This window comes from Lipotes vexillifer, unplaced genomic scaffold, assembly GCF_000442215.2.
Source record: "Lipotes vexillifer unplaced genomic scaffold, Lipotes_vexillifer_v1.1 scaffold505, whole genome shotgun sequence".
Classification (NCBI taxonomy): domain Eukaryota; kingdom Metazoa; phylum Chordata; class Mammalia; order Artiodactyla; family Lipotidae; genus Lipotes; species Lipotes vexillifer.
The window spans coordinates 791,567-805,866 of NW_006785581.1; the positions used below are offsets into that span (position 1 = coordinate 791,567).

The following is a 14,300-nucleotide window of genomic DNA, read 5'->3' on the forward strand; positions in this document are numbered from 1 at the left end:
AAGAGTCCCTGTGGCATGGTTAAAAACTGGCTTTCAGAAGTGGAAGCTTTCAGCAATTTAGAATGACTTATTCTCCCAAAACTTATATTAATTTGAATATGAATAACCACCATTTATTCAATATTGTGCTCCAGACACTGTGTTAACCATTGACATACATGTTTTCATCTGGTCTGTAAAGCAAACCTGCATATCACCACCGTGTAAATGAGGGCCCCCCCGCACTCAGCTGGCCCTGACTCATCGTGGGCCACCTAGCTGGTAAGAGGCAGAGCCAGATCTGAACCCTGGTCCACGCCAGCTCCTGAGATTGCAGACACACTGCCCTTGTATAATTACCATGGTTGATGAAAAACCACAAATGACCTGACTAATGCATCGGGAGATGGCAAACATGGGGATGGAAGAGAGTCATTGACCTCTAGGGTGGGCATGTAGTGAGAACCACGGACACTGGGCAGAACTGGACTCTTCCTTTGAGAAAACAGGGAGCAGTGCCAGCGTTCAGGCTCAGCCCCTGCTGGGCTGTGTGGCCCGGATTGGCTTCTCCGTGCTCCCCCTCTTTTTCCAATGTATAGGGCTGGGGACACCATTCACCCATCTGAATGTTTGTTTCAAGGCAGTGGTTTTAATCGAGGCGGGGTCTCCATTAAGAAAGGATATATTAGACTCTGATGGGGAGAGAGGGGAAGAGGGAAAAAGCCACCAGCTAGCTTCAGGCCCCTTACTTCACCCCAGGCAGTTAAAATGATCTGTGGACATGTGGACACACCTGTTGGGTAGGTACCGGGCTCCTTTCGAGATGCTGGGGATACAGAAGTGAATGTGTTAACCAGCTTTGCCCTTAATAACAAATGGTGCATTTTGATTGTCTTAAAACTGTGACTACTTGAATAATCATTCTTTGTGGTATTCAAGTGCTGGGTGGAGACACTATACTATTGTTGCAATATCATTTTTTGTGCTTCAGGACAATCAGAACTAAACCATTTAACCACACACTGCGCAGTCATGGAAATGATGGGATGTTGATGTTCCCAAAGCCTAGAGCGGGACATTGAATGGAGGCCGAACAGTTGAGTTCTCTTTACAACTGATGGACTGGAAACCACCTCAGATGCTAAATGACTAGTGTACTTGTATCTTAAATCTCCCCCCTGGCATTTCCTGCTAAGAGATACATTGTACTCTTTTCCTACTGGAACGGCTGTGCTAAAGCTGTCTGCTGCTTCAGGATCCATCGATCTGCTGCCGGGCATGTGGGTCTGCATTTAGAGTTGTTAGGGCAATGACTTTGGGTGCAGTTATTTTATGGAATTTGGGGAGGTTTCTTCCTTAGAGCTGCCCATCCCCCTTCATTTGAGAGCTAATTGCAGTATAAACTTGGCACCTTCCCCGTTGGTTTAACCACAGTGCAATTTTTATCAGTTTTCTTGTCACAACTAATAATCAGGTTCTTTACTTCTCTTGATCTGTCAAGATTTTCCCTCTTTGATTTCAGCCTGTTTGATATGGAATGATGTGGAGTTATAAGCAAACAAATGACACACTCCTTGAAATTCTGTCAGGGCTAATAAAGTGAATCAAAACGAATTCGCTCTTCAGCTGTCATTGTCTTCCTTCCCCTTTTTTCTTTTCAAGCCTCTGACAGCAGCTCCTTTCCCTCACCAGGTGCTTCTGGAGCACTGGGTCTCCCTTTAGAGGGGGTGGGAAGAGTGGTAAACTCAGCGAGATGGGTCAGAGCCAGAGCGGGAAAGACTCCTTCAGATACTGGTGTGAAACGATTCTAGAGCCTTTTCCTCTAGAATCTTTTCTCTGGAATGATGTGATGATTTGGAGTTGGGGGTGGGGATGGTTGCTTCATTCTTCCCTAGAGCTGTGTGGTTCTTGGTCTTGCCCATTTCTACTGAAAGTTCACCAATCAAGGATGAGTGGGCTCCAGCGTAAAAGCAACAGAAGCCCTAAGTCTTGAGAACTCTGCGGAAGGAGAGGCTCTGGAGAAGTTGATTCTGAATGCCTGAGGCTTACAGAGGAAGCTCTGCATGCCTTAGCCCTTGCTTAAAATCTTTCAAACACACACTGTTCCATTTTTGTTGATTTCCTGAACCCGAAGTAGTCTTCGATGACTAAGGATATTGTGAGTTTATTTTCCAAAGGTACTCCTTGGAAGAATGCTAGTCGTTGCATGAGCTACTGAAACAGCAAGTGAGAGGGATGGGGCTGAAGTACGTCAGTGCGTAGCCGGGCCCATGAAAACTGTGTTTTTTGTTTTTTGTTTTTTTTGCGGTACGCGGGCCTCTCACTGTTGTGGCCTCTCCCGCTGCGGAGCACAGGCTCCGGACGCGCAGGCCCAGCGGCCACGGCTCACGGGCCCATGCGCTCCGCGGCACGTGGGATCCTCCCGGACCGGGGCACGAACCCGTGTCCCCTGCATCAGCAGGCGGACTCTCAACCACTGCGCCACCTGGGAAGCCCCAAAACTGTGTTTCTTAAAATAAATCTAGGCATTTTCTTGTGACTCACTTCTTCAGAAAGTCAAGAGCTGGGGAGAGGAAACTCCAGATAATCAATGATTCTTGTTTGATGGGTCCTGATTAACGAGCTTGCACCCTGGAGTGATTTATTCTCTCTATTCCTTCCTCTTTTCAGTCAATAAAGAGACTTGAGATCCTGGTTTGAGGATTCACTGAGAGCTCACGTTAAGTCTCCAATGCAATCAGTTTCCCAAGGGTTTGCCCTTTTTCTCTCCATTCAGCTCAACGCCGGCAACCACTTACTGACCACCTGTTGTGCCTCCGCCTTGAGAGACACTGTCTGGGCCCAGAGATGGACGAGACACCATCTCTGCCACAATCTGGGGGTGGGGTGAGGAGGTGGTGCCAGCGAACAGGTTCTCTGCTTCGTATGCAGCTCGGGATGCAATGAGGAAATCAAGGGTGACTTCCTGGAGGAACCAGCGTAGGAATGGAGTTTTTTGGGGGTGGCCCCAGGTGGAGGCACTCAGGTGGGTGGGGTGGTAGGAGTTCAGAGATGGGGAAGTGTGAGGTCCAGTTTTCCTGAGGGTAATTGTAATTATTACTGAGCGCTTGCTATGTGTAGGCATATTATGTCATTCAGTCCCTATGACACAGACTGGCCACTTTCTTCTGTAAAGAGCTGGACAGTAAGTATTTGAGGCTGTGTGGGCCAGAAGCCTCTATCACAACTACTCAGCTGTGCCATTGTGGTCTGAAAGCAGCTACAGATAACAAATGGGTGTAGCTGGGCTCCCATAGAACTTTGTTTACAGAAACAGGTGGTCCCTTGGGTTTGGCCTGGGTCACAGTTGGCCAGTCCCTCCCTGCCTTATCATATATTTGGTATAATCCCCATTTTATGGAGGATAAAACTGAGGTACGGAGAGGTGAAAAGAAATTCACGTGCCAAGGGGCCACCTTGACTTGGTCAGTTCCCAAGCCCAGGCTTTTCACTTACCCACGCACTGCCTCCCCTGCCAGGTCGACGCTGGCTGGGGGAGAGTGGATGGATAAGACTGCCTCGAGCTGCAGTATGAGAAGTCTGCCTTTCATTCAGTGGGAAGCCGCTGATGATTTTGCGAGCAGGCGATAGGACTAGAGCTGTGCTCCTGGAAGGTTACGTTGGTTGTGGCGTGTAGGTAGATTCGAGCTGCGGGAAGAAGAGCTCCGTCTTAAACGGCGTGGAGTAGAGAGAGGTTCACTTCTTTGGCAGAGCCATTTCTGACCACTGTAGAACTTTCCAGGTTCTCCCTGGTATATGCCAGATACCCGTGTGGCCTCCCCGGGGCTCCACACTGTGTGTGCTGGTGGGTGAGTGGGAGAGGGTTACCCCTGTACTTGTTGAAAGAAGCTTGCTTAACCTTGGTTTCCTGCTGGATTGTGTAGACACAGATAGGGCTGGCTTTAGGGAGGATACGTCTATTTTAAAATACCCTCAATCACCTAGGAAGGGAATGAACAGAGGTGCCTGTATCCCCTCCCACTCAGCGGTGTCCTTGTCCGTGGCCTGTTCTCACCTCAGCTGATGGTTGTGTGGCAGGTGGCTTGAAGCTTTGGGATGTTCTCATGGTCCCTCAGACCCTCAGATGGTAGGATCCCTCCAGGGCTTGAGACATCACTGCGGTGTATCTCCCGTTGAGGGAAGATACCAGCCTGGTATCGCTCTCTGTACCAGCCTGGCCAGTTTCTGGCCTGCTTTTCTTTCACAGTCTACTGTGGTTTGTGATTCCAGATGGGGGTGCTCCAGACTCTCGAAATTGTACCTTGTGAAAGAGAAGGGGAGTGAGTCTTCAAGTCATTTGCGTCCTGGAGGTTCAGGGTAGAGGCTGAGGTTTTGTTCCGGCCCATTTTATAATGCTGGTAGTCAAATTTCCAGTATTCTTTTTATTTACCGAACACTTAGCATGTGTCAGATTCTGTGTCCTTTATGTGTATGAACTTGTTTCACCTTCATAATGGCCCAATGATGTTGGTATTATTATCCCCTCTTGTAAACGAGGACACCCGGGCCAAAGGACACAGACGTAATAGGCAGCGTGGCAGCTAAGATTTAGAGCAGTCTGCTGACTCCAGTGCCCTCCTCTTGACCACCTGCTGCCTCTGCTTCCTGAGCCCCACGTGGGTCAGGTCAGGGGCTTCCAGGTGGTGCTTCACTGGGTCTTCACAACCACCTTCTGAAGTAGACCTTACTGTGCCCATTTTACAGCTGGATAAACTGAAGCCCGGGAAAGGCAAGTGACTTGCCAAAGTGCATTCAGACAGCAGTGGATAGGTTTGGGGGTTTTATTTATTTTTAAACAATTCTTTCAGTGTGAACATAACTGAACAGAGAGTGAGCCGAGTCAGTAGGACGGTGTCATGGAGGGGGTGAGTGAATTGAATAATTTATATTTGTATTCAGGGAAGCAGTGTTGGAGAGTGTCTAAGGGATTCTAGAGTTAGTCAGCCTGGGTTCATATCCTGGCACTGCCACTTCCCTGTGATCTTAGATAAGTTACTTTACCTCTCTACACTTCAGTTTTCTCCTCTGAAAAATAGACAAAATAATAGCATCTACCACAGAGAATAAGGATGAAATGAGTTAATGCATGTAAAGTGTCTGTACCAGTGTCTGGCATGTATTAGGCTGTGTATGTGTTAGTTGTTATTAAGCTCCTACTCTGCATAAGGCACTTTTTTCCGAATGTGTTATATCGGTCCTCATAAGAACCGACAAGTACATGGTATTTATTCCATTTTACAGATGAGAAAACCTAGGCTCAGAGAGTTAAATGGCTCACCTGAGGTCATACACCCGTTCCTCCAGAGACACATGTTGAGAAATTGAACAAAACAGACCCAAATCCCCACCCTAGGGAGCCTCCAGGGCTGGGACTTGAACCCAGGTCTTTCTCTTTTCCTTTGAATGTCGTTCCCTTTCTCTCTCTCCCTCTTAACAATTTCATCGAATGATCTCTCAGATTGGCCATTGTAATGACCAAGATGGCGCTCGACTTCCTTAGCCTTTTCAGTGCTTGTGAAATTGAAAATGATCTTGCTGAGCTAGAGCTTCTGTCTGACAATTTGGGAGTCATGAGGAAGGAAAGTGACATGGATTTAAGGATTAGATGCCATGGTCTGAGGTGTGAAATAGAACCATACTGTGGTGTGGGTCTCTGCAGTGGAAGCTTCGAGTTGGGGGCTGGGGGGTGGATAGGCGTCGTCTGTTCTCAGCGCTTGATGAAGTGGAAAGTGCACGTCTGCCTTGGCCCTTCTTGGGATGAGGCCTTCACGGTCCCAGGTGGAGTAGTCAGAGGTGCCGCCTCCCTCAAAGGGCCTGCTTTGCAAGTCCAGGCCCTGGCCCTCAGTCCCCATTCCGGGGGCCTTGAAGGGCAGCGCCCCACTGTGTGAGATTCCTCTGAGCACAGTGTTGGGAAGAGTGAGAGCTGGGGCAAGGACAGGGCTTCCACCGCTCTGTGAGTCACGCAAGATCTCGGAGCAGGCCTGCTAGTGGAGATACAGTGATCACCTTCATCGTTTGGGTGGAGACATCACATGGATTAGTACGTGAACTGCACCTGCAAACACGGCCCAGCTGAGGTGGGGTACTTCTCTTTCTGAGCAGGCGCCCGGTTGTATCCCTCCTGGGGTAAAAAAAGGTGCTGATAAATAGGACCTGCATGTCCCCCGCAAACTCACAAGTCCACGCATGAAACTGAGCACTCAGAATTGACGAGGAGGTTTTCAGTTTTGTTTTTGGCTTGTGTCATTTAGGGAGAAAGTTTTTAGGCGAGAGTTTTCTTGTGTTTGTTGGCTCTTTGGAAGCAAATACTCTTTGTGCCGATGATTCTGTGACTGGGAGGGGCAGGTCTCTCCGTCCGCCAAGGGGGTCTGCTTTCCTGATCCCATGATGATCCAGCCTCTGCCTTTCAGGTGCTGTGCACACCAATGCTGTGTTTAAATATGTTGGAATTTGCTGGGGGGTTTTTGTTCAGAGAATCCCAACTGTGAAAATGATGCCAGGCTTTTAAGTTAAACTGATTAAATTTGAGATGATTGTGAGGCCATTAATAACCCTGCTCACACAAGAGTAATTGAAGCGCTCTGTGTTTTGGTACTTGGCTCCTTTACAAGGGACCCAGGCTCCTGAGAACTCGACTAACTCAATAGCCCTCCTTTCCCTAAAATGGCCCGTGAAAAGATGCCTGTTGGGTGGTAACCTCCCCATACGTTTTCTCAATAAAGAGAAAAAGATGGGAAGGGGCGGGGTAGGGCAGTGGGGCGGGGGAGACCTCGCCTGCATTTAGAGCCGCAGCCTCTCAAAGCCGTCTGGCGCAGACTGTTCAGTTCCGTGTCCCCTGTCCCATTCAGGCCTCTGCATGTTTTGAAGCTTTCTTTAGCTTTCTCCTGAGCCTTGATGGCAGATCTCTCAATAGGTGAAAGCCTGGCTGTGGCCAGCTGAATACCCCATGGGCACAATGCACTGCATGTTAATGGCGCTGGCCGGCCCCAGACAGCTCTCCTGCGGGACAGTGGGTCCTGTACCAGCCCAGCAGCTGCCTCAGATGGAATCTGACGGGGTTCCTAAAGTTGCCCGTTTGCTTTTTTGCAGATCTACACGGACTGGGCCAATCACTATCTAGCCAAATCAGGCCACAAACGTCTCATCAAGGATCTCCAGCAAGATGTGACGGACGGCGTCCTCCTGGCCCAGATTATCCAGGTTGTGGGTAAGAGCAGATTTTACGTCAGGGGTGGATGAGTTACCGTGGAGACCAGTCCAGACGGGGTCGAGTCTGGCAGGAGGGACTTGGAACCCCGACATCTAAAAATGCAGTGTTTCTGTCATCACACGTATGACACTTTTTTTTGACTCTGTCTTGTGCCGGGGGAGTGAGGGGTACCAGCTTGCTTTTCCTGATAAGATCACCCACGTGGCAATCTCATCTTGATTCTCTGAGAAGAAAGACTAGCCCTGGCGGGGGGCAGATGCTGGTGGTTTGGGGAGGGGCTCTCTGTCCCCTTTCTTACCTCCTACCATCTTTCTGTCTCTCTCATTTCCCCCCTGCGATGGTGCTTTTTTGTGGATTACTCTGGCAATATTTCAAAAAAAAAAAACAAAAAAACCCGGCAATATGGGGCTGGTTTATTCCTGTGAACTCTAATCGGGTCTGAGAAATCAAAGGATCAAACTCCGCAGAGGGCTGGTTCTGTTTCTCATGCTAGGGCAGGGGAAGTGGCGCGGTGGGGCTTTCAGTGCCTTGGCTGTGCCCGGGAGAAGAGCAGCCACCCTGGGCAGGAACGTGGGTGGAGGCTGGGCACAGCTTTGCCTTGGGTCTTAAGGGAAGCACCCCGGTGGTCCTGCCTGAGAACGCAGAGCAGACCGCGGAGGCGGGGGGCCAATTAGATGGCATTAGACTGATTGCTGTCGCTGGCAGCTTTAGCTGCCAACTCATGCCGAAAGAGAAGGCAGAAGAAAAGGACAGAAGCTCCAGCCCCTCGGGCGTGCGTTCTTATGGAAAAGTTGCTTATCCTTCAAGTGAGAAGAAACCTTGTATGGTTCTAGCTCTGCTCACATCTGTGGAGACTGTACCTAAAAGTATAGGTACGTTGCCCTCAGGTGAAGATCTTGGACTTTGAAAGAGAAAGATGCTTCCCTGCTGTCCCAAGATTGATTGAAGACCAGCTTCCACTGGTCCTCCTCCTCTTCTCTCCTTTTTCCTTCCTTCCCTGTATTAGTTTGCTGTTGCTGTATAACAAAGTGTCACAAACTTAATGGCTTAAAACAACATATATTAACTATCTCACAACATACATTAACTATTTCTGTGCATCAGAAGTGCAAGCATGGCTAAGCTGGGTGCCTCTGCAAGGCTGCAGTCAAGGTGTTGGTCAGACTTGAGTTCTCATCTGGAGCTTGACTGGGGAAAGGGGTCAAGCTTACTCAGGTTGTTGGCAGAATTCATTTACTTGCAGTTATAGGAGTGTGAGCCCTGATTTCTCCCTGACTGTTGGTTGGAGGCCACCCTCAGCTCCTAGAGGACCCTCTCAGCTCCTTGCCACATGGGTCTCTGAACACGGCCTCTGCCACCTCTGTTTCCCTGTCTTTAAAATGGGCACAGCCATGCCTGCTTTGTCTGATCTTGTGGCGGTCTTGGGAAATGCACAAGGTAGGTATCAGATGTGAAATATGCTTGGACACTGGAAGGTGTTTCTGGATAGGACTTGGTAGCCACTGCCTAGAAAGATATGTGTAGAAAGATGAAGAGGCCTCTGAATCGATGTCAGAGTGTCACGATAGATGAGTTGTATCTGCCAGGGCCCAGCAAAGGTGAATGGTAACATGTATATTGCAAATTTACTCATCATAGTGCTAGGGAAATGTAAGCTAGCACAGTTTTTAATCATTGCTCAGGAGGATGCTTCCCTGAATCTATTCAGATGAGATGAACCTCCCTAGACAGTGACCTTTCTGGGCCTGAACTATTGGACTGTGATTTCAGAGGCTCAAGCTAGTACCACTGATGCAGGCTGCCACTCAGGCCACCAAGTTGCTTCCCCCCAGCCCTCCAGGAGAGGCTCCCTCTGCCCAGGGACTCGCTACTAAGTAAGGCCAGATGTCAACACATGGAACTCTACCCCTGACTGTGCCAGGCTCACACCCTCCGCTCTGGGTGCGGAGAACAGAGGCCCAGGATACGGGGAGATGAGAAGGCAGCTAAACATAGGCATCTCCTATGTGACTTCTTCCATAGACTGTCCGTCAGCCAGTTCAGAACATTTCATCTCAGAGCGTCTTGTGAACACAGATCTCTTGGTTGGCGGGGGGTGGCGGGAGGGGACAGCACTGTGACCGGGATGCTAAACTATTAATCACTATACTCCATGCTTCCCCCACACGTGTACCTATAAAAGGAAAATGTAAAAATATATATATATGTGTACGTGTTTTTAACATATACATATATGTGTGTGTGTGTATATACACACACACGTGTGTGTGTGTTGGGGGTGGGTGTATCTCTCTCTGCTCTCCCTAAGATTTTCCCAGAATTGGAGTCCTAGTGACTCCGTCTTGTATTGGACAGAATTCCAGTGGTTACAGTTGCTCTTTGGCTGGAGAGCTCCTACTCATTCTTGAAAGGTCAGTTTCTCCCTGATACTTCCTAGCTCCCCCCAGGCAGAGCTGGAGGGACCCTCCTCTGTCGTCCTACTGACTGCTGCGTTGGGCCCGGGTCTCTCCAGGCCTGGGTGTGAGTCATCTTCCTGTCTAGGTTCACAGCATTTAACACGGTACCTGGCGTGCAGTGATGTTCAAGAAGAGTTGAGGAGATCAGGGAGGAAAATTTTATTCACTGCGACCCTTTGCTTCCCTAGGCCTGGCTCTGATTGTTTCCAAAAGGTGGCCCGGATGCTTTTCCTCACCAGCGTTTAGTATTCTTCTGAGCACTCCTCTAAACTGTATGTCACACCCTCCTCCTCTCCAGGATTCTGGTGCAGCTCTAAGGTTTGGAAGGGACCTTTTAAAAGCCTCAACCTGATGTGTGAGTTGCTTGCATGAAAAGTAGTCGGCAGAGTCTATTAAAGTAGTCAGCAGATGGGCAACTTACTGCCTCCTCAACCAGTTCTAACGATGGAGCGTTAGAATTTTTTAAAAGCTCTTGTTTCATTAAGTCAAAATCTGCCCCTCCTTGGTAGTGTCTCCCTGCAAGTACCGGTTCTGCCCTCCAGGGCTACAAAGAGCAAGCTAATCTGGGACAACTAGAGCATCAAAATAATTGAGGACCATTGTGGATTATAACTGTGGAATAAAATAGGAATCTACAAATCTGTATTGATGGATACATAAATAGATGATCTGTCAATGGAGAAGAGAGAACTCAACTGTTCGGGTGAATGCTGACTGATAAATGAGGCTTTTAAAAGAAGAGTTGCATGGTAAAGGTTAGTTAAGGCAAGAATCATCAATGGATGCTGAAATCTAGAGGAGAGAGTTTGGTGGAGAGCAGCTATTTCCGTGGTCTCACAGTGGCTCTCCACTGATGGCTTATTAGCTGCAAAGGGAGCTATAGTAACCACATTGGAGAATGAGGCATCATGACCAGGTGATCAAAAGTACATCACTGGTGAGCAGCAGCGGGGTGTCACGTGCTTCCTGACGTGGTACCTCGAGAAGAGTGCAACATCACTTAGTGTTGTATTGCAGTCAGGGATGGAAAACCTGAAACCCATCCTGAGGAATCTCAGACAAACCCAAATTGTAGAACATTCTGTTAAAAAAACTGGCCTGAATTGTTCCAAAACGTCAGTGCTGTGAAAGATATAAAAGGCTTAGAAATTGTTCCAGAGGAAAAGAGATTAAAGAGACCTGACAACTAAATGTACCACATGATCCTGGACTGGATCCCATACAGGGGCATAAAATGCTACAAAGGACAATTTTGAGTCAATTGACTAAATTGGAATATTGGAATTACAGTAATGTTAAATTTTCAGAACTTTAAAATTGTACCATGAAATAATATCCTTGTCCTTTGGAAATACACACTAAGAGTGAGGGACATGATCTATGTAGCCTACACTAAATTGATTCAGAATTTTTAAACAAGTGTACCTATAGAGAGAAAGAGGGAGGGAGCGAGAGAGGGAGAAAATGAGACTGGATGATGCTATACGGGAATTCTCTGTACCGTTCCTGTAACTTTTCTGTGGGTTTGAAGTTACTTCTAAATAGTTAAAAAGAACACATCTAAATGAAGGTCCATCAAAACCTGCAGTCAGGGAGATTGTCCGTTGAAGGGACAACCTGTTCCTAGGCCTGGGAGGGAGGAGTGTTGTGCATAATGATTAAGGATCCGTGTGCTATGAGGCCTGACCCATGACTGGGGAGCCGGGGGGCTGGGTTAGGAGGGTAGGAATCAGGGAACGTTTCCTCAAGGAATTTATCTATAAGCCAAGACCTCAAATTTGGAGTTAGCTGGGTAAAGTGGTCAGGGAGGGCTTTCCCGGTGGAGGAAATAATGCATAGAAAGGCTGGAGGGTAGAGAGTCAGAGGCTCAACAAGGCAAAATAAGGCCGGGCTACCAGGTACAGGGCAGTGAATTCTGGGCTTTAACCTAAAGAAAAAGGCCAGTGATCGAAGAGTCGGTTTTCGGCTTGGGAATCTTCCTGCCTCCTCTATTATTTCTAATGATGGAGAGTTGGAATCCTTTAAAAGCTAAGATGTGTTACATGAAGGAAAACCTTAGATGCTTTTCACAGACATTGCTCCTACCTAAGTCTCCATCTAGCCCACATGGGCCCTAGGGTCTAGCCATCTCTTTATCCATCCATCCTAGGGCTGGTCTTACCAGATAGTGGCATATCTTGGGGCCCACACTTTTCCGTCATTGCCTTCTGCCCATTGGGCAGAAAATAGACCTTTTGCGGCTGCCTCTTAGTGCCCTTGCTTTAGTGACTGAGGGTTGGGTGTCTGTGTTCAGCCTCTTATTAGTATGATTATCTTCTTGAGTCACGAGCTGCCCGCAGCCGGCAGTTGCCTGCCAGCCCATCACGGTGCCATGTCCGTGAGTTATTAGAAAGGTTTGCGAGGCCAGGATAAACAGCATGAATCAAGAGGGAGAGACAGGCCTCCCCCCTCCTGCCTACATTGCTCTCACGCAGGGAGGATGCCAGAAGGGGTTGGAGTGAGTGAAGGAGAGAAGGGGCGGGAGAAAGGGAGGAAAGAGGAGAGAGAGAGAGGGAGGGAAACAGGATAAACAAAGGAGGCTTGGAGAGAAGGAGGAAGCCAAGACAGAGAGGGGATGAGAGCAGCTCACTTTCCACCACCATTTGGGCTGCCTCTGAGCACAACCAGGAAATTCAGGCAACACGCAGGACTCTACCTTCTTTCTGTTGATGACCTGCTACCATGGCGTGGCCTTGGGTAAGTCATCTGCCTTTCAGTGAGGGCAGCCCATTTTGCTAGACGTTGGCAGGACTGCCAGCTGCCCTGCACGTGCATGGATGCCATGCATAGATGCTTGGCCTGTTGAAATGCTTGGAACCCTTCCGAGGAGGTCTTTTGAGAAGTGATGAGCTTGATTCCATTCCTCTCAGAGTGCACTGATGCTTTCCAGTTACTAACTTGTCACCTTGTGGGCAGACAGGCCACCACATTAGAGATTTTGCTGGAATGAATAAATTACCATTGGCACTTCAGGATGCCAGTTTTAATCACAGTGGAAGACTTCGGGGGACAGATGCCTTTGCTTCTCTGGTTATCTTCTCTGGGGCTGTAGCCAAAGACCCCCTACCCCGAGTTAATAAATCCCGCTCTGAGGACCAAGCTCTTCTTCCTTCTAACCAGCAGAATCAGAGCTGCTATTATTGCTCTGAGTATTTATGACAACCACAGAAATTCTTGAGAATTTAAGTTGAAGGAGTATTTAAATTACATGAAATTGGAAACTAGGAGGTCCCGACTTTTTTGCATTTTGATTAAGCATTTATTTTGAGTTTGGGCTGAGTCATTTGATCTCTTCCCATGTTTTCTTTAGAGGGTCATGAATAGGCTTCACCCCACTGGTTTATTTTGAATGTTGTAAAATGGCAGCATTAGGCTTATAGGAGCCTAATGAATTCAAGGAGCACCTGACTGTGGTTTAGGTGACAGACCATGAAAAGGAATTAGAGGGATAATTAGACCAAATCCCTTGGTTCTGTTTATCCAGAAGGTATATAAATAATCTTTAAAATGACTTCTCAGGATCATAGTTATCCATCCTTCACTTTAATGAGCACTAATGAACAGGGTGTTGATCAGAATCCAGTGCCGTATGACTTTGGCCGTCATGAGTATCCAACTGGAAGATACCTTGAGTGGCCTTGATTCTCAAAAGCCGTATCAGTGTTGTGTATCAAAATCCAAGGTCAGGGTGCAAGCCTGCCGTAATTTCCCATGTATGAAGGAGTGCCGTTTGTCAAGGATCTTTCTTTTTTTCCACCTTCAGTACGTACGTTTATATATACAAGTGAAAGAGCAGCTGCCTCAAAATAGACAGTAAAACTTGGATTCGTTGGAATGTTCAGCATACTCCTTAGTTCCCCTCAACAAATACATATTGAGTGGCTTCTGTGTGTCGGGCACTGTGCTAAGCTCTAGGGTTATAGTAGAAAACAAAGCAGATGAAAATCCTTGTTTTTGTGGAGTTTACATGCTAGTGACACATTCTGGCTAATTGTATTTTCTGGTGAACTGAAGAACAAACATCCGTGAGTTATCCCATTCATTGGGCATCCTTTAGGCGCTTTTTAAAGGCTTTATGGCACCTCTTTTGGGAGTAGGGAAAAGCAGGTGGAGGAAGCTTCCTAAAATGCCTATCCCAGTGTTCTTAAGAGCTGAGAAAACTCAGTTGGTTCTCTGAAGACCGAGGTCTTCCCAGGTGGGTCATGAGCCTGAATATCTATTACTTTGGGCCAGTTCTAAAGATGGTGTAGATCAGGCTGAATGTATACTAACCAGGCTGTCTCTGGTAATTAGATTTTTAAATAATTTCCTGCCACTAGCTTGCTTTCTTATTTTTTTACTTCTTAAGATAGAAACACTAGAGGAAAAAAACCCAATTGAGGTAACGGTGAGCTATATTTAGTTTCAGGTGTTCTAAAACCTTAGTTGTCCTGGGACACTTTGAGTCTGTTATCCTTTTCAGACACTTTTCAATGTCTTTTCTCTTCATGGAAGTTTTACGTGTCATAGTCATTAAAATCTGATGTGATATATATATATATATATATATATATATATATATATTTTTTTTTTTTTTT

At 47.5% G+C, this 14,300-nt stretch overlaps 1 protein-coding gene across 2 annotated transcripts in view; it reads left to right on the forward strand.

The window, feature by feature from the left end:
• Nucleotides 1-14,300, forward strand: part of NAV2 (neuron navigator 2) — a 412,453-nt gene that overhangs the window by 122,512 nt on the left and 275,641 nt on the right. For both annotated transcript variants that reach the window (XM_007457623.1, XM_007457622.1), the window contains exon 2: nucleotides 7,108-7,225. In XM_007457623.1, coding sequence (XP_007457685.1) covers nucleotides 7,108-7,225 — 118 coding nt within the window. The remainder of the gene's footprint in view (nucleotides 1-7,107; nucleotides 7,226-14,300) is intronic.